Genomic DNA, 20,536 nt, shown 5'->3' on the forward strand with positions numbered 1-20,536 from the left:
AGCTATAAATACAGGCTGGTACGAAATCATGGTCTCGTGACCAACACGTATTTATATCCCGATAGATGTTTTAAAATGAAACCTTATTTCTTAAATAAACTAAAATGAGAGAGACATCAGAAAGAAAGGGAAAAAAGTTCTGACAGTAGTAAATTTTATTTGTTGAGTATTCAATAGTATTGAATGGATAAGAACAGTTTTGATTTATCACAAAATTTGTTGCTATTTGAATTTCTATTCTCACCATCACTCAGTGCTGATAGGGATTTAACCATCTTCTTTGATTCTATCTGGACCTCTAGGTTTGTACAATCCATTTTCAGCATGAAGTAAACACTTCTATTTCCCAGGTAAAAAGCATTGTCAAAGCAGCACTCTATGCCATTACATTCTGGGAGATATTGACAGTGACTTTGGCCATCAAGAGGTACATTTTCAACTGTGTTTACTCCACATGCTTTACAATTAAAAAAAAATCACATTTAGGTTGATGAATTAACTGTCTTCAACATTAAATTACTAAACATCATTTTCAATATTCTTTCCCTTTATCATGTTTATTTGGTGTTAATGCCATATGCATACAACAAAGTGCCAGTAATGATCAATTTTGTTTCATTATAGAATGTAAATTGTTATATAAATATATCTGATTTGTAAAGTTCATAATACCAGGGTATGTTCCATAGAAAATCACTTTGCTGTAAAGGGGTGTTCATTAAGAGCATGTTAACTGTAACCATGTTTTATTATACAAACATGATATTCACAAATCTAATTTATTTAGTACATATCTCATTATTTTGTTCCTGTAGTTCTGTCATACCTCTTGGGTTAAAAATTGTGGCTGCACATTGTGTTTCTCTCCAGAAATCATAACTCACACCTAAAAACATCATTGATAAATAAAGGTAAAAGGTCCTAAAAATAAATACTACACATTTAAATAGAGGATTCATAAGGGAAAAAAACACTTATACCTTGGAAAGGCATGTCTCCATTAGTGCCATTACAAGTTTTATAATGGAGGGGTAGGTCTGTGAAAGTCAAATTTGTTTCACATAGCCCCTTCTCAAAACAAAGTTTCACTACTCCATCCACTTTAAACTTCTTCATAGGTCCAACTGGAGTCACATGGTAGCTGTAATTGTTCAGATATAAATGTCATTTACATAATGCCCTAAAGTCTAATAAGTGTATACAGGCAATTGTAATGTATGCTTGTAATATTTTTTAAACCTATAACTTACCCCCATCTTACAATACCATGAATGCCAATTTCTTCCTTTTTACCTGTAATCAGGATTGAAAATTATGATGCTTTTCTAACAGTGAAACAATTAATTATTTTTCAGACTAAATTCTAACTTAAGTTTATATAGTGAAAACAATGAAAGAGTATCATACCCCAGTCACGGTTGAAAATGCTGTATGGTACTTTAAGATTGTCGATGACGCCTTCCATGTCATAGGTACACATGTCTATGATGAGCTCCATCTGTGCATGTCTCTGGACGGGCTGTATGTACACACAACACATAACCCTATCACAGGAGGATGGCACATGACAACGGACTGTGTCTGTGTCACTGATGTTGGTTAAAGTGTCATTGGGAAACAACAGGCACTCTGAAATTGTAATCAAAGGTAGCTCACATTGAATGTAAATTATGTGCCTCCTCATAAGCAAGTTATGTTCATTTTCAAAATGCCTATGTCAAAATTTAATTTATTTACAAAATAAAAGGAAAAAAAACCCCCAGACATTATAATGATTATCAAGGCCATTCTATCATTGTAGATGAAAGCAAGAAATAACAGAATTCAAATTGAGATACTGTTTAAATCGGTATTACTGTTAAAGATAATATATCTACCATTGTTCCATCCATTTATATCAGCTGATCCATAGATACCATCTGACAAGGAACATTTTTTGGAGCTGACAGGAAATGATCTAGTCCAAGTTCCAGCAACAATTCACTGGCTTGTGAGGGTTTGATGTTTTCTACTTGATCAATGGAATGGGATGCCATCCATTGTGTTAAAGAGAAATCTACAGAGAAAAAAAATTAGTAAATAGTAAGCACTTTAAAACTAAGCAAATATAAAATATATTTCTACAGATTTATTGCATAAAATACTTGCTTGAATTCAAATAATCCTTCTCATAGTTGCAGTTCTTCATACCAAATGTTGTTTGATTGAAAATTGTGAAACTTTGGTCACACATAACTGGTTCATAACAAGCTGACACTTTCAGGTCAAAAATGTACTGTCTCCTCTGTGAATCACGAGTGATTGTGTACCTAACATATTGTAGCAAAATATCTTTGTTAAAATGATATTATGACTAGGAACTTGATAATACATACATGCAACACTATAATAATCTTCCTATAAATACATGAACTTTCTGAAATTTCAAAATTGGGGACAATACATGATCTGTGAAATAATGGCTCAGATCTCTGAGTATACATGTATTAGGTACAGGTAATACATCTGGCTGTGAAACTTCTAAAAAATTTCAGGATTATTTCTCACACTAAAATATTCTAATAAGTGCATGCAACCCCCTCCCCCTTCCTCCTTAAAAATGACTTATACTGTCAAGGAAATCAAAAGAATACACACTGAACTCAATTATTTTTGAAGAATTTTAAGAGATGTTTTGTTGCAAGAAACTTCTGAGCTCTAAGATGAAGGTTTTCTTCTTTCAGACAAACACAAGAAAAAAGGACCAAAAAAGAGTACATACACTCTTTGGCAGGCAAAATACTAACTGCTAACCTAGGAATTTTGTTGTTTTATGTATATATATACTTACACAACTTCAAAAACTCCCTTCAGAGAAAATCGTTGTTCAATATCTAAAGAATGAAAGAATACTTCATTAGCACATTAACTTATACTGCAAATATTCCTGCCATCAAAATTGCTAATCCATGATGGTTATATTCATTTATTAATAATTATTAAAATATAAACTTTAGTGAAATAGTATTCCTTTGCTTAAAATAAGGATCACTTTTTGGCAGAGAATACAAGCAAAGATTTGCTAGATGTGGTTTGTTTGTATTTAGGGATCTAAAACTCAAGGGTTATTTAAAGCAGTCACCATATATAAAGTCATGTAGATATCTGGTCATTGGCATTCTTTCTATGGTCATTTTCAGGAAATTGGAGCATTCATCAAATTCTACTGTTACTTCCACAGGTCTGTTGTTCAGTTTTGTTATTTCCATACAGCAAGACACAGCACTGCATGATATAGGGTTGTGACATGATATTCCATCAGGCAAGGGAGTTAAGTGTAGACTATCTGTACATGCTATAATATGAGAGGAGAAATATGTTACACTTGCATTCCAAATACTATGAGAGGAGAAATATGTTACACTTGCATTCCAAATACATGTACCAAGATTATTCCTTTCACTTGAACAAGAAGGTTTGACTCAGACTTTATAAAATTTACATGCTTACTTGAAGCAATTAAAAGCTTTCTCTGTAGAAAGTATAGGTTATGTTAACTCACCTGTTATCCATCCATTTATAGGTGTTGTTTCATTATAAAAGGAATCAGATCTGTTACAAGGTACATCATATAACATGTTTGCTATTCCTCGATCCTCTAGTAGAAGATGTTCCAAATATGGTTCCAAAGGACTTGAAGACGATGCATTTATTCCCTTAGTTTCAAGCCAGTTCTTGAGTGAAAATCCTTTGAAGAGAAAAGTCCACTTAATTCAATTTCTGAAATGTTACATTTATAATAACAGCATTTTAGACATTTTATTCAGTGATGTGTTACCTAGTAGCCCCTGTGACCAATCACAGTCTGCTTTATGGAGAGCTGCATGTTTCAGCACTGGGACAACAATTTCACAGCTCCCATCACTTTCAAAGCACACACTCACAGCCAGATCTATCAGGTATTTCTTCTGATATGGAAGATCATGGAGTTCCAATCTACAAAATCATTCATCCGAAAGTTCTTAAATTCAACATACATGTAAGTCAAATATCAAAACAAGCAATTGAGGGCAGTTTAATATTGATTTTTCTTTTAATTTCAAAACATAATAACTTTTTCAAGAATATACTTACTCCACTCTCAGCATTCCAACAAGACTAAATGTGTGGACTTTGCCTGAAATGAACAACCATTTGATATTTTTTATTGGAAATAAATGGTTACAATATCCCAAGATACAACTATATAAAGTGTCCAGAAATTCCCATACCAAAGTCAAAGGACAGAAGGTCCACCTCTATGCTGATTCTCTCTAAACTGACAGTCATTTTCTGTGAGCAGGGATCGAGTTTAATCTGGACGTTCAATGACCTCCGAATCATCCCCACACTAACACAGCAATTCAGGAGACTACAGGAGTAATCCAGGTAACAAACAACGGGGTCAGAGGTCAGATTGCTTAGACTGGTATCACCTAGGCATACTAAAAGAGGAGAACATTTTATTTATACCCTGCAAGATACTGTACCAACAAAGGCCAATTCAAAATAAAATTTTATTCTACTTACAACTATTCCACCCGTCTTTCAGGTTTGAATAGATTTCATCTGTATGTGAACAAGACTCGGCCATAAGGTAGCGAGAGGCTTTCATTTCCCTCATCAGCTCAGATGATTGGTGCTTATTTAGAGGAGGAGTGTATCCATTGTTGATCATCCATGCTGACCCAGAGAAATCTAAATCATTCAAGAAATGAGTTGAACAAACTTTCAAATGGTTACTTTAAGGACATATGAACATGTTTTCTCTGAACATTGCAGTGAGTCTAATACAATAAACTTGTAAAACAATCTGTTACTATAGTTACATATTATAATTAAATTTTTTTAGATTTACAAAACAGTAAATACTTGAGTTGACAAATCCTTCATTCCAGTCACATGGTTGTTTTGGGAGCAGCACATTGTTAAATATGGTATGGTTGGCTTCACATGAGGAGCTTTCTGTACAGACACTGAGCTTGACTGTTGCCAGGTATACTTTCTCATTAGGGAGGTCACGTAGGTTGTATCTGTAATAGTAAATACAATTAAACACCCAGATTGCATTTGTTCTGTTCTAGATAACAAGTTGAAATTCATTCTTCAAATCATGTTAAATATAGATATAAGGTATTTCATACGTGATCTTCAAAATCCCAGCCAAGGAAAATAATCCATCTTCACCTTTAAATATAATGTAAAGAACATATTTAATACATTTCAATATGTTACAAAAAATCATTAGATCCAAATTTACAGATTTATTCAAACTCTAAACTTGCTCACCAAAAGTATAGTAATCCAGTGACTTGTTAAAGGTGAACTTCTCGATGCCAACAGTGAAGATGTAATTACAGGGGTCCACAGAGAGATAAGCATTGAAAGACATGTTGAGGTCTGGTACATCTACACAGCAGTGAAACCCTGTACACAGTGAGGGGAGATAGCAGGACACCTGAGTGGCTGATCTGGCATCCAAGGATCGATTCACCAACTTCACCTCTAACGGGCACACTAACAACATATACAATTAATTTAGGGAATTAACAAAATATATACTAGTCAAGCAAATAAAGAGAATTGTGGACCCCTTCCTTTTGGGGTATTATAATTGGTTTGAGTGCAATGACTTATATGGACCCTTTGACATGTATTAATTGGCCCCAAAATAAGATGTACTTTTGACCATCGGTCACCTTGGCCATCAGCCACTATTAACTCAGGCCATCGGCCTAGTTTTCAGTTTTTAAGGCCATCGGCCTCGCTCTGACCATCGGTCAACAAGGGCCATCGACCCTCTTCTTCAAAGCCATCCGCCTTTGTTTTTATATCATTTTACTAGTTTAGACATGTTTTCTGTGTTCATGTTCTGTATATATATGTTTTTTCATGCTGAGTAGTTCCAAAAAGCCAAATAAAAAATTTTAAACTTATTCCTTGTCTTATAGTTTTATATAAATCGACCTGTTATGAAATACACAGTATCATTTTAACTCAACCGAAATTTTTAATCATGCAAGACTGCAGTAAGAAATATGAAATCATGCAACAAAAGGTTTGTCTTACTTTTTGATGTGTACATTGAATGCAGTGTTTCATTCATACTTTCATCTGTGGAATTGGTAGAGTTATGGTAAGAATTCCAGTCATAAAACATGCCAACCCCTCTCTTACATGGAAGAGGATACATATACTGGGCTATGTCTAAGTGCTCAAGAAGTAGGTATTTTGCCCAGTCTGGAAACTGAATTCCCATTGGAACCTTTTCATCACTTTTCCATTTTGATAATGAGAAACCTTAAAAATCACAAAGTACAGATTGATATGAATTGATGAAGCCAAACATGCTTACAAATAGCAAATGCTATCTCATTATGATTATTATAAATTCACCTGTATTAATATCCCATGGACATCTTCGTTTTGGAAGTATGGTGTCTCTAAATATGGCTATCCTTCTGAAACAGTCTCCATGAGCTTCGAAGCAGAGACTTAGATTCATGTTGACAAGGTAAAGCCTCTCTCCTTGGAAATCATCAATTGTGAAGCTAAAGGACATTCAGAACTTCTTTCATAAAATTTGTGCCAGGTGTAATTTAATCAAAATTGTGTCAACAAGTTCAAACTATTTCTTCTGTAACTGTGACCATTTCTAATTGATATTAATTGGGTCAGTATAACCTTTTTTTCAAGGTTAATAATGTCATAGTCTTTTTTCGTACAAAGTTGTAACTAACTAGTGAATATGCACAACCTTTAGTCCTTCCGAAACACTGAGATATTCTTTATGTCAACTTGAGCTTAAATCTATCTGAATGCAAATTAAGTCTACATAATATCTTGTAAAAAATGTATTTTCATGTTTAAAATACTTCTCTCATCATGATACATCAACTAGTGAACTTCTTCCTTTAATTACTTCAATTTGGAAAAATAACAAAGAGATGAAGTTCAGGACACACTCTAAAGATACAAGCAATCTTAGTGTCCAGTTTAAACTTACTCTAGTCTTACAACTCCAGCCAACCAATGCCTTTCTGTTTGACCTAAAAAAGAAATTGTTTAGCATAAAAAACCATTTACACAGATTTCCAGATTCAAGCTATTAATTAGTTCTTCATTTCATATACTAGTACATGTAGATATATATATTTGAAAATTATGCTGTTTTACCCCATTTGTATTGTGTCAATGAAATGTTCCTGCTGAATTTCTCTATGCCAACTTTGAGTTCTGAACTACATGGGTCTATGTTAAGGTAGGTCTTGATATTACGAGTCATGTACTCAACCTCCACACAACATTCTGTTGATGTACAGTCCTCCTTAAGGTGGCATACTGCCCCAGAGATGTTGGGTTTGATCACTGTCTTTGAACAAGCTGTAATTCAAGTTAAGAAATTTGATCATTCTTTATATGTGAAATAGAAGATTTTATCAAGCAGTATGGAGATGATTTATACAATCTGAAATTAAGAATATGAAGCAAAAGAATTCTTATAGTACTCCATTACTACAATTTGTAACATAAACTGAAGACACAAGACACGACTTGATTTTTTTACAACAAAAAGTTGCATTGCACTCCTTGAAAAGGGACACACTAAAGCCAAGAACTATAGAATCAATTTTATTTAGCCTTTGTCAGAAGCCATAAACATGTAGCTGATAGTATATTTCAAATTCTCATGTTTTGCAGATTTCTTACAGGAAGTCCAACCATCAACGTGATAGCTTGACAGGGAACAAGATTGGGTGTGTAGATACTGGGAGATGGCCAGTTCATTCATCAGCTGGGACACTCTGTAATCTGTTTGCATTAACCCTGTCACATTGACAATATGGTTCTCTGCCAGCCAGGTCTTCAGAGAGAAGTCTATAAAGAATCAAAACCAAATGGCAACAAAATAGCAGAAAATAATGAACTGTAAATGTACAGAAAAAAAGTATACGAATCTACAAAAAGTATACTCATTCTCCATTTTCACCCCCTCCCATTCTTTATTCATTGTCCTGTATTTTTTTTCTTTAAACATTTACTGTTCAAAGGAAAGACAATTACCTGGGTCCACAAAGCCCTGATTCCAAGAGCAAAGTCCTTTTGGGAACATCACCCTGTCTAGGATTTTATATTTGGTACCAGAATCACACTGAGGGGGTCTTGTTTCATAGCAGTCCATAGCCTCAAGTGACACTAGGTATGATCTCTCCTTAGGCAGGTCTTCAATGGTGTACCTAATAACAATTCAAGAATTATTAAAACTGGCTTTTAAGAGCATTTTAAAACTTTCAAATTTCTTAACCTCTTTATAGTGTTACAAACATATAAAATAGGTAGGGATAGCACTAGCTGTTTCATGTTGAATAAGCTTACCGAACTCTGTATATTCCAAGCACACCAAATTCCTCAGAGACTCCTGCAATCAAAGTCAATGAAACTCAATTTATTTCATCAGTTCAAAAGTCAAATTTGTATAGTCTTGCCATAAGCAATTTTTGTGTAAAATAGTAAGGAGTGGGTGCTTTATTTATTTAGACTACATACCCCATTCTACGTCATTTAGAGTCTTGTTCTGGAAGACCTTTTCAATCTGTATGTTGAGGCTATGACTACAATGATCGATACTGAAATACACTTCATAGTCTCTCCTCAGTTCTGGAGAACTGACACAGCACTGGACCCCAGAACATGTAGGAAGCATGTGACAACCAAGGTCTGAATTCAACAAGGGTAATGTAGTGTTCATTCCACAGCCTGTCCAAGAAAAAATATAATCTGACATGTAAATATCTACCTTACATGTACCGGTAATTATAATCACAAAACTCTGTCGTAAAAAAAGTTTTACCACTAGTCCATCCATTGACAGCACCATTGTAGATACCAGTTGATCTATCACACATAGGATGCTTGGTAATACCAGCTAAACCTGTTTCATCCAGAAGTTGCAAGAGATACTCATCTGGAATGCTTCCCGCTGAGGTTGGAAGACGTCTATCCACTCTCCATGAATACAAGGAAAACCCTGATGAAATAATGAAAGAAAATTCATTAAGTTTGTTTTTAAATAGATTCCTAAGAGTTTAATCTTCTTTGTCCAGTATAATTATTATAAGATTCATGTCTACATTATAGATATACCTTTGATGTTGTAATCCATGGACCAGTCACATACACCTTTAGGTATTAAGGAATCTTTAAAGAGACCAAGGCGCAGTGAACAACTTCCATTAGATTCATAGCACTGGCTGATGTTCATATTCAACAGATACTTCCGATCAATGTAGTAATTCTCCATAGTGAAGCTGTACAAAAGAACAGACATATCTTAGCCACCCTAATTATTTTACATACCTGAAGTCAATTTCTTAGACACAGTTCTCTCTTTTTGTTAAAATAAAAATGTTTACCTTAGGACATATAATCCATAAAAATCCATCTGGACAGTTTCACCTGCATAAATGCAACACAAAAGTAAAAGATATATCTTTTAAAGGAATCACAATTAAGAATATCTATTAGATTAGTTGAAAAAACCTTAAAGCTAAACATACCCCAAGTAAAGGTCATCAGGCTGATGTTGAACTGCAGTTTTTCTATCTCTAGTTTCATGGTGAATTTACATGGGTCGATGCTGAACCTGACCTCTATGTTCCTCTTTAGTACAGAGTCCTCCACACAGCATGATGTAGTAGTACAGGTGTCAGACAGGTAACAGTTGATGTGGTCAGATTCTGTGAACCAACTCATTCCTGTCACTTTACCACATTCTGAAATTAACTTGTGTTCTTAACACCATTCACAACACAACATATATGTACATATATATCCCCTTGTTAATTAATTAACAGCAATACATAGGCACTATTTTCCAAAATTGAAGCAAATTAGATTTTCTTCATAATATGCTATGTGAAACCTTTGCATATTTCAAGAAGATTTGAAAATATAGCATGCTTTTGCTGCAGCTAAAGAGAATACAATATCTAAAACAACTGGGGATGGATAATGGAAGAAATGTCTGTTTGAAACACAAAATGGTTCAGAAATAAACCACAAGGGAGAGTTTATTTGTGTGAGGCATACCATCCTTCCAATAATTTCTATGTGGGAAGTAGTTGCCATCTTGTCGGGAGCATGGCTCTTTCAGGTACTCAGCAATCCCAAGTGACTCTTGCAACAAAGCAATCTCCGAGGCTTTCATATCTGTTGTCATTATTTGATTTTCAGCTTTCCAAGATGACAGTGAGAAATCTATAAATAGCAGGAGTGTTTATAAGACAATAATTCATTACACCCTGTGACAACGTGATCATTTTACAAGAAAAGATTACATGGCTCACCTCAACACCTTAAAATAAACCACTTAAACACTCAATAAGATACACAAAGTAAATAATTATTATCATTTGGCAAAAAACCATCTGATAAATGGTCAACTGCATCCCTACTTCAACCATCAATGCAAGTTGGGTAGAGGCAGTGCCTGTATACTAAAAAATGGATCTGGTCCAAAATCTTAAAACTTGGTCACTCATCTTTAAAAAAATATAGGCCAACTACAACATGCAAAGCAAGACTGGTAGTCTGCATTCTTTGATCCATCATCGATGCAAGTTTGGCAAAGGAAGGGCTTCAGGTTTGCACCTGGCACTCATCTGGAAACTATAGTTAGGTGCAGCAGCTGGAGAAGGTGGAATCTGTAAATGCTCACTTTTTTAACACTGTGTAATTTGGGTTAAAAGTAGCTCAACATTACTTGGGAACTCCAAGGTACCTATTCCTGAAACATTACACTGGCTACTCAAAATGCTGCATGCATATTATGCCTATTATTTATAATCGGAGGCATCATCCATTAAAGATTGGTTCAGGTATGGTTATCTTATTGACAAATATATCTGCTTAAAATAATATCAAATCTTGGACACATAAACCTCTCTTTAGCTTTAAAAAGATGAGCTATGAAAAAATTTGTTGATTGGTTGACATACTCCTTTGTACAAATCCTGTATACAAGCTGCAGGGTTTCTTTGGCAATAAAGCATTATCAAACAGCATGGAATCCAGAACACAGGGTCCAGAAGACTCCAGACAGAGGCTGATGTTGAGGCTAACTTGGTATTTCCTGTCAGCTTTCAAATCATATACTTTGTACCTTATTTGAAAAAAATATTCAAGAGTCTTATAATAATGTGTAATATGTTATAACAAGTACATGTGCATGTAATTCATTCACAAAATGTCATGAAAGGAGTAAGATTAAATCTTCAACTCACTGCATTCGGATGACATTGTTCAAGAAAAAATAATGCTCTTTCCCTGCAACAAAAGAATTTTTTTCTTTAGACTAAAATTATGAAATGAAAACATCCTTGAAACAATTTCTTTCCTTTTTTAAAGTCCAGATGTCATAAGTTTCTTTCTCACCAAACTGGAAGTCATACAGTGAGATCTCATGAACAAAGTTTTCAATGCCCAGTGAAATCCTTTGATTACAGGGGTCCAGATCTAAGACAGTGCTGAAGGACCTCTGTAGTGGTGTGTTTGTGGTTATACAGCAGTGGACAGCTGTACATGTAGAGGGTACGTGACACAGGAGTCCAGCTGGTAGGGGGCTGATCAACACACTGAGTGGACAATCTGTAGAGAGTTAGGAACAAGGCATTAATACATGACCATTAATCAACACTCTTCAAAGACCATTAATCAACACTCTTCAAAGTATAGACCCTCAAAGTATGCCATCTAAACACTTCACTGAAATAGGCATTTTAATTTTACAGTAAAACTAACCTTTAGTCCATCCATCTGTGTGACTTCTGTAAATGTCATCTGTTTCTTTACATTGTTTGTCTTTCATGTACTGAGCCAGACCCAGATCCTCTAGAAGTTCTAACTGACCATACAATGGTAATGTGGAATGAGGTATAAAAGCATGTTCTGCCAACCAACTAGACATTGAGAAACCTGAAAAGAATACAACTTGTATAGCTATCAAAGCATAGATACCCATATCTATAATTCTTCTCATTTACTTTTGTGTAGATTACACAATTTAAAGAATACCAATAGTTCATATATAAATATATTTACTTGAGAGGAAAAAATCTTTGCTCTTAAAATCACAGACAGGCTTAGGGAACATCATATTTTCTACAATGTTTTCTGTCAAGGTGCAGTTATCTGGTTCATAACACACACTGATATTTACACTCATCATGTAGTGCGAATCGCTGACCAAGTCAAAGATGATGAAGCTATAAAATAACAAAAAATAGACAGGAATTTCTGTTTTATGAATATATCATACCGTATAAGTGGAAATTTTAGTGAGAAATTAAGCGATTTGACCTTAAAAATTGGTATCTTATTTTTAGCGAGATGTAATTTAAGTGATTTCAAAATGCTCACTAAATAAGCTTTTCCAATTAAAACTAAATAATTTTAGCGATATTCAATTTTAGAAAATCTCAGCACCCTTGATAATATGCCAAAATTAACATGAAAAATTTTAATTCCATACCTTATTCTATACACTCCTTGAAGACTGCAATGTTTCTGTTCACCTATTCAAAGAATATAGAATTTGAAGAAAACATCATCTTATTTATCAATGAAGAAATTTTTATTGCTCAAGTCAAACCTATTAACCAAAGCAAATTAACTTCATTTTTCTTTAAACAAACTAAGTCTTGTTGAAATATCTATTGAAAAAAATAAAATATAATGTAGATGCTTACCAAAGTTAAAGTCTAGAAGGAATTCCTCTTGTTTCCTGTTTTCTATGCCTACAGTGAATTTTAGATTACAGGAGTCAACATCAATAAACCAAGTAAAGGTGGTATCCATCTCTGGATCCTCGGTGCAGCATGTCATAGATGTACAGCTAGGCCCCACCACACAGTAAGTCTTCTTCTTCATGTTGTATGGAAGTCCCGAGATTCGACAGGCTAAAATATATAATGTGATTCGTAAGCTTTCAACAAAATAATACATAATTTCTATTTGCATGCATTTTTCTATTAAATGTTAGCCAAGAACCAAGTTTAAGTCTTTATATTCTCAAAGTTAATGTATTGTTAAGGCAAAGTAAAAGATACCACTGTCATGATTCCAGCCATTATAAGTTGGCCAATATGGTGACACATTTCTGCTACATTTGGAGGACTTTCTATATCCAGGCAATCCCAGAGAGTCATCTACTTTTCCTTTGAGGTAGTCTGGTAGTCTGGCATTAGCGGCATAACTATTGTTTATCTTCCAGGACAACAGTGAAAACCCTAATGTGTAGACATAAAACATCAAATATCTTGAGAAAAAAAAATTATAAACAAGTTCTCTCAAAGAGCTAGATGACTTGTAAAAAAAAATCAGCATGTTTCATTTTCAACTGAGATAAATGAGTAGAGAGACTGAATAAATGTTCTTTATAACCTTGATTTCATCCTCCCTCTATACAATGCTTCTGTACATATACAGTACCTGGTGGCAGTTGTCGATCATGCTGACAGTTTCCTTTGGACAGCAGAGTACTGCTAAATATTGTTTGGTTGGTAATTTCACAAATTTCTGAACTCTCTGTACACACACTTATATTCATGTTGATCAAATATTTATTTGTGTGTTGTAAATTCTTAATGTCAAAGCTAGAAAAACAAAAGAAATTTAACTCAATATCATGTTTGTCTGACATTGAACAATTTAAATGCACACAGTAAAGGGTACATTGTATTTCTTTCTGTAATTTGAAGGGAAACCAGAAGTCTCTGTCGAGACTGAAGCTCTACTGGTTTGTACTTATAGCAAAGGAAGAGAAAAGTTCTTAAGCAGTTGGGAATTGAAACATTACCACAGCAATAAACAAGAGGCCCACAGGCCTTATAGGTCACCTGAGTATTTGTAACAACTTTCAAACACTTGAATTTGGATTAAACCAGAGGCCATGAAATTCACAATTCACAATTTTGAAAGAGGCACCATTGCTTATCATAATTATTAACTTAACATGCTTACTCTATTTACTTAATACCCAGAGGTAGATCAGAGTAACAAAGAGAAAATCCACTTCCACTTTATACCCAGTTGTGCACCTCAACCTAAAGGAACCACTGACCCAGGGGCCACATATTTCAAAATTTTGCAAATTTTAAAACAAAATGGTTGATTAATACCAAAGAGCAGATTTAAAAGCATTAATTTATTTTCAGACTATGTACCCCCCCTCCTCTGACCTAGGGGGCATACAATTCACAATTTTATAGGAGGAACTCTTGCTCATCATAACTATGTGCTTAGTTAGTTTATTTAATACCCAAAAGCAGAGAAGAAGATTTTCAAAGAATAAATGCATTTTCACTATATGATCAATAGAGTCCCCCCCCCCCCCAACACAAGAACCCTTAACCCTGGGGCCATAAATTCACAAATCTGGAAAAGGCAATCTTGCTCATCATAACTATGTGCTTAGTTAGTTTATTTAATACTCAGAAGCAGAGGAGAAGATTTTCAAAGAATAATTGCATTTTCACTTTGTAATCAATAGAGCCCTGTCCTAACACCAGAACCCCTGACCCTGGGGCCATAAAATTCACAATTTTGGAAAAGGCACTCTTGCTCATTATAACTATGTACTTAGTTAGTTTATTTAATACCCAGGAGCAGAGAAGAAGATTTTCAAAGAAATAATGCATTTTCACTATATAATTCATAGAGCCCCGCCCTAACACCAGAACCCCTGACCCTGGGGCCATAAAATTCACAAATCTGGAAGAGGCACTCTTGCTCATCATAACTATGTATTTAGTTAGTTTATTTAATACCCAGAAGCAGAGAAGAAGATTTTCAAAGAATAAATGCATTTTCACTATATAATTCATAGAGCCCCGCCCTAACACCAGAACCCCTGACCCTGGGGCCATAAAATTCACAAATCTGGAAGAAGCACTCTTGCTCATCATAACTATGTACTTAGTTAGTTTATTTAATACCCAGGAGCAGAGAAGAAGATTTTCAAAGAAATAATGCATTTTCACTATATAATCTATATAGCCCCGCCCTAACACCAGAACCCCTGACCCTGGGGCCATAAAATTCACAAATCTGGAAGAGGCACTCTTGCTCATCATAACTATGTATTTAGTTAGTTTATTTAATACCCAGAAGCAGAGAAGAAGATTTTCAAAGAATAAATGCATTTTCACTATATAATTTATAGAGCCCCGCCCTAACACCAGAACCCCTGACCCTGGGGCCATAAAATTCACAAATCTGGAAGAGGCACTCTTGCTCATCATAACTATGTACTTAGTTAGTTTATTTAATACCCAGGAGCAGAGAAGAAGATTTTCAAAGAAATAATGCATTTTCACTATATAATCTATATAGCCCCGCCCTAACACCAGAACCCCTGACCCTGGGGCCATGAATTTCACAATTTTGGTAGAGGCACTCTTGCTCATCATAACTATGTACTTAGTTAGTTTATTTAATACCCAGAAGCAGAGAAGAAGATTTTCAAAGAATAAATGCATTTTCACTATATAATTTATAGAGCCCCGCCCTAACACCAGAACCCCTGACCCTGGGGCCATAAAATTCACAAATCTGGAAGAGGCACTCTTTCATCATAACTATGTACTTAGTTAGTTTATTTAATACCCAGGAGCAGAGAAGAAGATTTTCAAAGAAATAATGCATTTTCACTATATAATCTATATAGCCCCGCCCTAGCACTAGAACCCCTGACCCTGGGGCCATGAATTTCACAATTTTGGTAGAGGACTCAATGCTCATTACATTCATGTCAACAGTTTGCCTGCTTGATGTCCAGGAGTAAAGAAGAAGATTTTTAAAGATTGCAATAATTTTAGTGGTTTTGGCCCCACCCCTCAGGCCCCAGGGGGGTGGGGACCATGAAATTCACAATTTTTGTTCCCCTTCACCTATGGATGCTGTATACCAAATTTGGTTGAAATTGGTTCAGTGGTTTCAGAGAAGAAGCTGAAAATGTTCAAATGTTAACACACGACACACGACGGACGACGACGGACGAAAACGGATAGCAATAGGTCACCTGAGTTACTCAGGTGACCTAAAAAATAATCATCCTTGATTAAGTCTCTTTATGTTCTTAGTGTAGTCTACTTGCATGCCACATTATATTAAAATCAGACTTAAACTGTATTTGGAGTAGCATTTTGAGAGTATTTAACAGAAATTTCTATTTTTAGTAACCAAAGCAAAAATGTTCATCAAAGTCAAAAACTGATATACAGAATTGTGTATCTTAGTGTAGTCTACTTGTGTGCCAAGTTATATTGAAATCAGACCAAAACTGTTGGAGGAGTTGCATTTTGAAAGAATTTCACAGAAATTTCTTTTTTTAGTAACATCGGCAACACCGCTCATCGAAATCAAAAACCGATAAATAGAATCATGTATCTTAGTGTAGTCTACTTTTGTGTCAAGTTATATTGAAATCAGACCAAAACTGTAGGAGGAATAGCATTTTGAAAGAATTTCACAGAAATTTCTATTTTTAGTAACAACGGCAACACCACTCATCGAAATCAAAAACCGATAAACAGAATTATGTATCTTAGTGTAGTCTACTTGTGTGTCAAGGTATATTGAAATCAGACAAAAACTGTAGGAGGAGTAGCATTTTGAAAGAATTTCACAGAAATTTCTATTTTTATTAACCACGGCAACACCGTTCATCGAAATCAAAAACCGATATACAGAATTATGTATCTTAGTTTAGTCTACTTGTATGCCAAGTTATATTGAAATCAGACCAAAACTGTAGGAGGAGTAGCATTTTGAAAAATTGTTTACAGACAGACAGACGGACGGATGACGGACGCATTACTATCGCATAAGCTCTTCTGGTCTCTGACCAGTAGAGCTAAAAAAACTTACTCCATACGCACAACTCCTTGCAACCATACGCTTTTTTTCATATCTATATGAAAATAAAAACCATTTTAAACATGAAAAATTAATAAGAGATTATATGATTTTGGAAAGCAATCCTGAATGAGAAAAGAAAAGGAATTCAGGTATAATTGTTAAAGATTTCAATTTTTACTAGACTTACTAGTAGATAAGAGCTTGTCAATTTCCAGGGAGACCTCTGTAAATTTCCATTTATCAATTCCGACTGTGATCTTTGCTGCACAGGGATCTATGTCCAGATATGTATGGAAGGTTCTCCCAAGAGTAGAACTGGGTATACAGCACTCCACTCCAGTACAGTCACCAGGAATATGGCAGGCAAAGGCATTTGGAAGGCTAGCAAGTGTGAGGTTGTCTGGACACTCTGATTGCACATAAAACAAAGGAATTTATTACATTGCATATAATTTTTAATTTTCAACAAGAAAATAGAAAGATTAATTAGGACTTGGTCTTGACTTACTACTTTGACCTTTAAAATCTTGAATTTGAACATGGGGCATACAAATCTCTTGATTTCTCTCTTGATAATGTGTTAAAAATTTGCAAGACATTACATAAAATTTGACAGAGGAAAGTGTTAGAAAGATATAAATGGAGCTAACAATATGGCACCCATGTCTTGATGAAGATCACCAATAAACAATTTATAGCGAGCGCAGCGAGGCGGCTCGAAGCGCCGCTCGCATAGCGAGCTCAATAGACTAACGTGTACAAACAGAGGAAATTCAGGTTGAAATCTGCACATTGATCCAAGAAATTTTTAAAACAATCCCAATAATCCTTTGCGGTATATAAAAAAATTACAAACAACGATTAAATGCAATCTCCATGCCACAAAACTATCATTTGTGTTCTAAGTCAACTGGACTTTTTATTTGACATCATACTTTCGTCACTTTAACGGCTCGGGTATTTCCGATTTTGTCGGAAACTTCCCGATGCCACAGTGCAAGTAAAAGTGTAAAGGTTTTTGATAGTTAAATAATCGCCCCAACGGTTGCACCGTAGAACATATTATATTATATAAATTTTGAATTCCTGAGGACTTTGCAAGTGTTTATTGATCTTGCCTTTATTCCAGCCATTTATGTTGACAGGATCAAATGGAGCTGCAGTTATTTCACAGTCTTCTTCCTTAAACCTGGACAGTTGTAGAACTTCCATTAGATCCTGTAATGCATTTCCTTTCAGTGGTGTGGAATCTGGATATCCATTGGTGGCCAGCCAAGCCTTGGTAGAGAAACCTTTAAAATAGCATACAATACAATAATTGAGCAGATTTTTTAACCTGAATTTGAGCAATATGTATGTTCTGCATATGATGCTCATTTAATGCATTAAAAGAGTATTCAACCCAGTGATTACCAACCAGCACCCCCACCCATCCACCAACAAATAGTTTTTATCTCCCCTTCATTAATATAAATAATGTACAGTATTAAAGAGGGATGGACCTTATAAGAAAAGGCAAATAATCTTTGATAAAGCGTTTTTAGTTTTTTTTTCCAAACATTTATTTATTTCTGACTGCCAATATTGCTTGAAAATTTGCATAAAATTGACTTATCAGAAAACAGTATGTATATGATCAATATGTACATGTACCAGTAAGCAGAGAGTCAACCCTTTTAAATAGTTGTACCGGTATTCTGAAATGTATTCAAGCAATTTGCTTATTTAGACATGTAAGTCCAATTTATCAAATGTTCAGAATCCATTACCTGGAATAGGTTCCTCTGATTTCCAGTTACAGTATGGCTGGGATTTAGACTTTGGCAGTCTGGTGTTGGAAAGAACAATGTATTCCTCACAATTAGAGGGACCTTCCCAGCAAGAACGAATGGAAAAACTGACCAAGTCCATGTTGGCATTTGGTAGATCCTCTAGTGTGTATCTATAAGAAAGGGGAAAAATTACTATAACTTATCTCTAAGGATTAGTATTTTGTATGTTAAGTAAAATTTTCTCCATCCATCTTTAACTCTAAGTTTGTGGTCATACTGTAGTATGCAAGGATTGGTAGGAAAGATTTATAGTGAAAGAAAGTAAATGTTAACAATTCTTATGTTCATTGTATTTGATACTAAAACTTACCTAAGTTGATATATTTCACTCATTCCTAGTGTTTCCTCTGTGCCTAAAATTCAGAAATTAACCAATATGATCAAAATGTTTCTTTCAGAGGATTAAAAAAAATTATTTTCGAATTTTAAATGACCATTACCCCAGTTGTTGTAAGAGCTAGGCTGTATTTCCCTGGTGAACTTGTCTATCCCGACACTGATTCTGTCTTGACAGTAGTCCAGACTGAGGCTGATAGTTACATGTTTCATCAGAGGTTCAGCGTACAGACAACACACCACATCAGAACAGGAGGCTCCCAGGTTACACGTGATGGCTCCTCTTACAACAGGTACATTGTTGGGAAGGGCAATCGGGCAATCTTTGTAGAATAATTCATATATTAAATTCAAAAATTCCAAAGTGACTTCAAATCAAAAAGAGTTTGCATTAGTTAAGCTATAAGAAAAGAATTAGATTCACCAGGCACTTTTAACATAATATTCACTGATAATAAACAATGCATAATTCTATATGCATTGAAAACTACCATTAGTCCATCCAGCAGAAGGGGAGGTAAATATTCCTGATGTTCTTTCACAGACTTGGGTGGAGTTATAAAGGTACCCATGCATTCCTAGAACCTCTTCCAGTCTAGCAATGCTGTGTTCCTCCATTGCTGTGTACTTATTCTGTGTCTTCCATGAACTGAGTGTGAAATCTGTTAAAACAAATGAAAAATGGACCAACATTAAAATAATTTAAGTTCATTTATCTAATCATAGAAATTTATATTCCAACCTTCAACTTTTGTTTTTAACTGACCTTTGATCCCTGTTCCTATCTTCCAATCACAAGAGGGCTTATGTAAAAGTGTGTTATTTAATAATGAAACTTCCTGCTCACAAGGCAGTCCATCTTCTAGACAGACCATGAATGTTAGGCTGACTCTGAAATACTCTGCCCCATGCAGGTCTGTTATCTTAAACCTGGAATTGAACAATTTCTGTATCAAATGTCTCTACTATAGAGAAAGATTTTCCTTATTAAATAAAAATATCCAACTCTGCTATAACATCCTATAATATTTGCAGAACAAGAGGCCCATGGGCCACATCGCTCACCTGAGTAACTTGGGTGATGCAGATCTTTTTAAAAGATTTGTTCCATATATATTTCTATGTAAAACTTGGATTAGGGTCATATATTAATTTAATATTAAAAATGCTTCCACAAAGTGACTCCTGGCCTAAATCAAAAAGATTTTAAAAGATTTGTTCAATAAATCTCTATGTAAAACTTGGAATTGATTCGCCCTAACCAGGCATGATTTTAACAATTTAATATTCACTGATGCTTAATAAGTTTCAGCTTTCCTGGCCCAGTGGTTCTACTAGAAGAAGATTTTTAAAGATTTGTTCTATATATTTCTTTGTAAAACTTGGATTCCCTATTGTGGCCCCGCCCTACCCCAAGGGGTCATGATTTTAAC

General features: G+C 34.8%; 1 protein-coding gene across 1 annotated transcript in view; it reads right to left on the reverse strand.

Annotated features, from left to right (window-relative positions):
* Positions 1–244: 244 nt before the first annotated feature.
* LOC134282530 (uncharacterized) overlaps positions 245–20,536 on the reverse strand; it is a gene marked incomplete at its 3' end in the record, with an annotated part of 79,707 nt that continues 59,415 nt past the window's right edge. Inside the window, 48 exon segments of the mRNA XM_062764933.1 lie at positions 245–457; positions 827–886; positions 981–1,141; positions 1,251–1,293; positions 1,408–1,629; positions 1,878–1,937; positions 1,940–2,056; positions 2,149–2,309; positions 2,831–2,873; positions 3,122–3,334; positions 3,542–3,727; positions 3,818–3,975; positions 4,114–4,156; positions 4,251–4,463; positions 4,549–4,716; positions 4,891–5,051; positions 5,163–5,205; positions 5,308–5,535; positions 6,088–6,318; positions 6,415–6,569; positions 7,025–7,067; positions 7,195–7,401; positions 7,729–7,896; positions 8,083–8,255; positions 8,395–8,437; positions 8,566–8,775; positions 8,870–9,046; positions 9,163–9,326; positions 9,432–9,474; positions 9,576–9,791; positions 10,108–10,275; positions 11,016–11,179; positions 11,301–11,343; positions 11,452–11,664; positions 11,818–11,991; positions 12,118–12,281; positions 12,548–12,590; positions 12,765–12,974; positions 13,125–13,304; positions 13,507–13,670; positions 16,945–16,987; positions 17,123–17,344; positions 18,054–18,227; positions 18,705–18,877; positions 19,078–19,120; positions 19,208–19,426; positions 19,595–19,765; positions 19,870–20,033. Of these exon segments, the coding sequence (XP_062620917.1) occupies positions 245–457; positions 827–886; positions 981–1,141; positions 1,251–1,293; positions 1,408–1,629; positions 1,878–1,937; positions 1,940–2,056; positions 2,149–2,309; positions 2,831–2,873; positions 3,122–3,334; positions 3,542–3,727; positions 3,818–3,975; positions 4,114–4,156; positions 4,251–4,463; positions 4,549–4,716; positions 4,891–5,051; positions 5,163–5,205; positions 5,308–5,535; positions 6,088–6,318; positions 6,415–6,569; positions 7,025–7,067; positions 7,195–7,401; positions 7,729–7,896; positions 8,083–8,255; positions 8,395–8,437; positions 8,566–8,775; positions 8,870–9,046; positions 9,163–9,326; positions 9,432–9,474; positions 9,576–9,791; positions 10,108–10,275; positions 11,016–11,179; positions 11,301–11,343; positions 11,452–11,664; positions 11,818–11,991; positions 12,118–12,281; positions 12,548–12,590; positions 12,765–12,974; positions 13,125–13,304; positions 13,507–13,670; positions 16,945–16,987; positions 17,123–17,344; positions 18,054–18,227; positions 18,705–18,877; positions 19,078–19,120; positions 19,208–19,426; positions 19,595–19,765; positions 19,870–20,033 (7,055 nt within the window).

Source organism: Saccostrea cucullata, unplaced genomic scaffold (assembly GCF_032062105.1).
Source record: "Saccostrea cucullata isolate Sc308-1 unplaced genomic scaffold, CSIRO_AGI_Scuc_v1 ctg297, whole genome shotgun sequence".
Classification (NCBI taxonomy): Eukaryota; Metazoa; Mollusca; class Bivalvia; order Ostreida; family Ostreidae; genus Saccostrea; species Saccostrea cuccullata.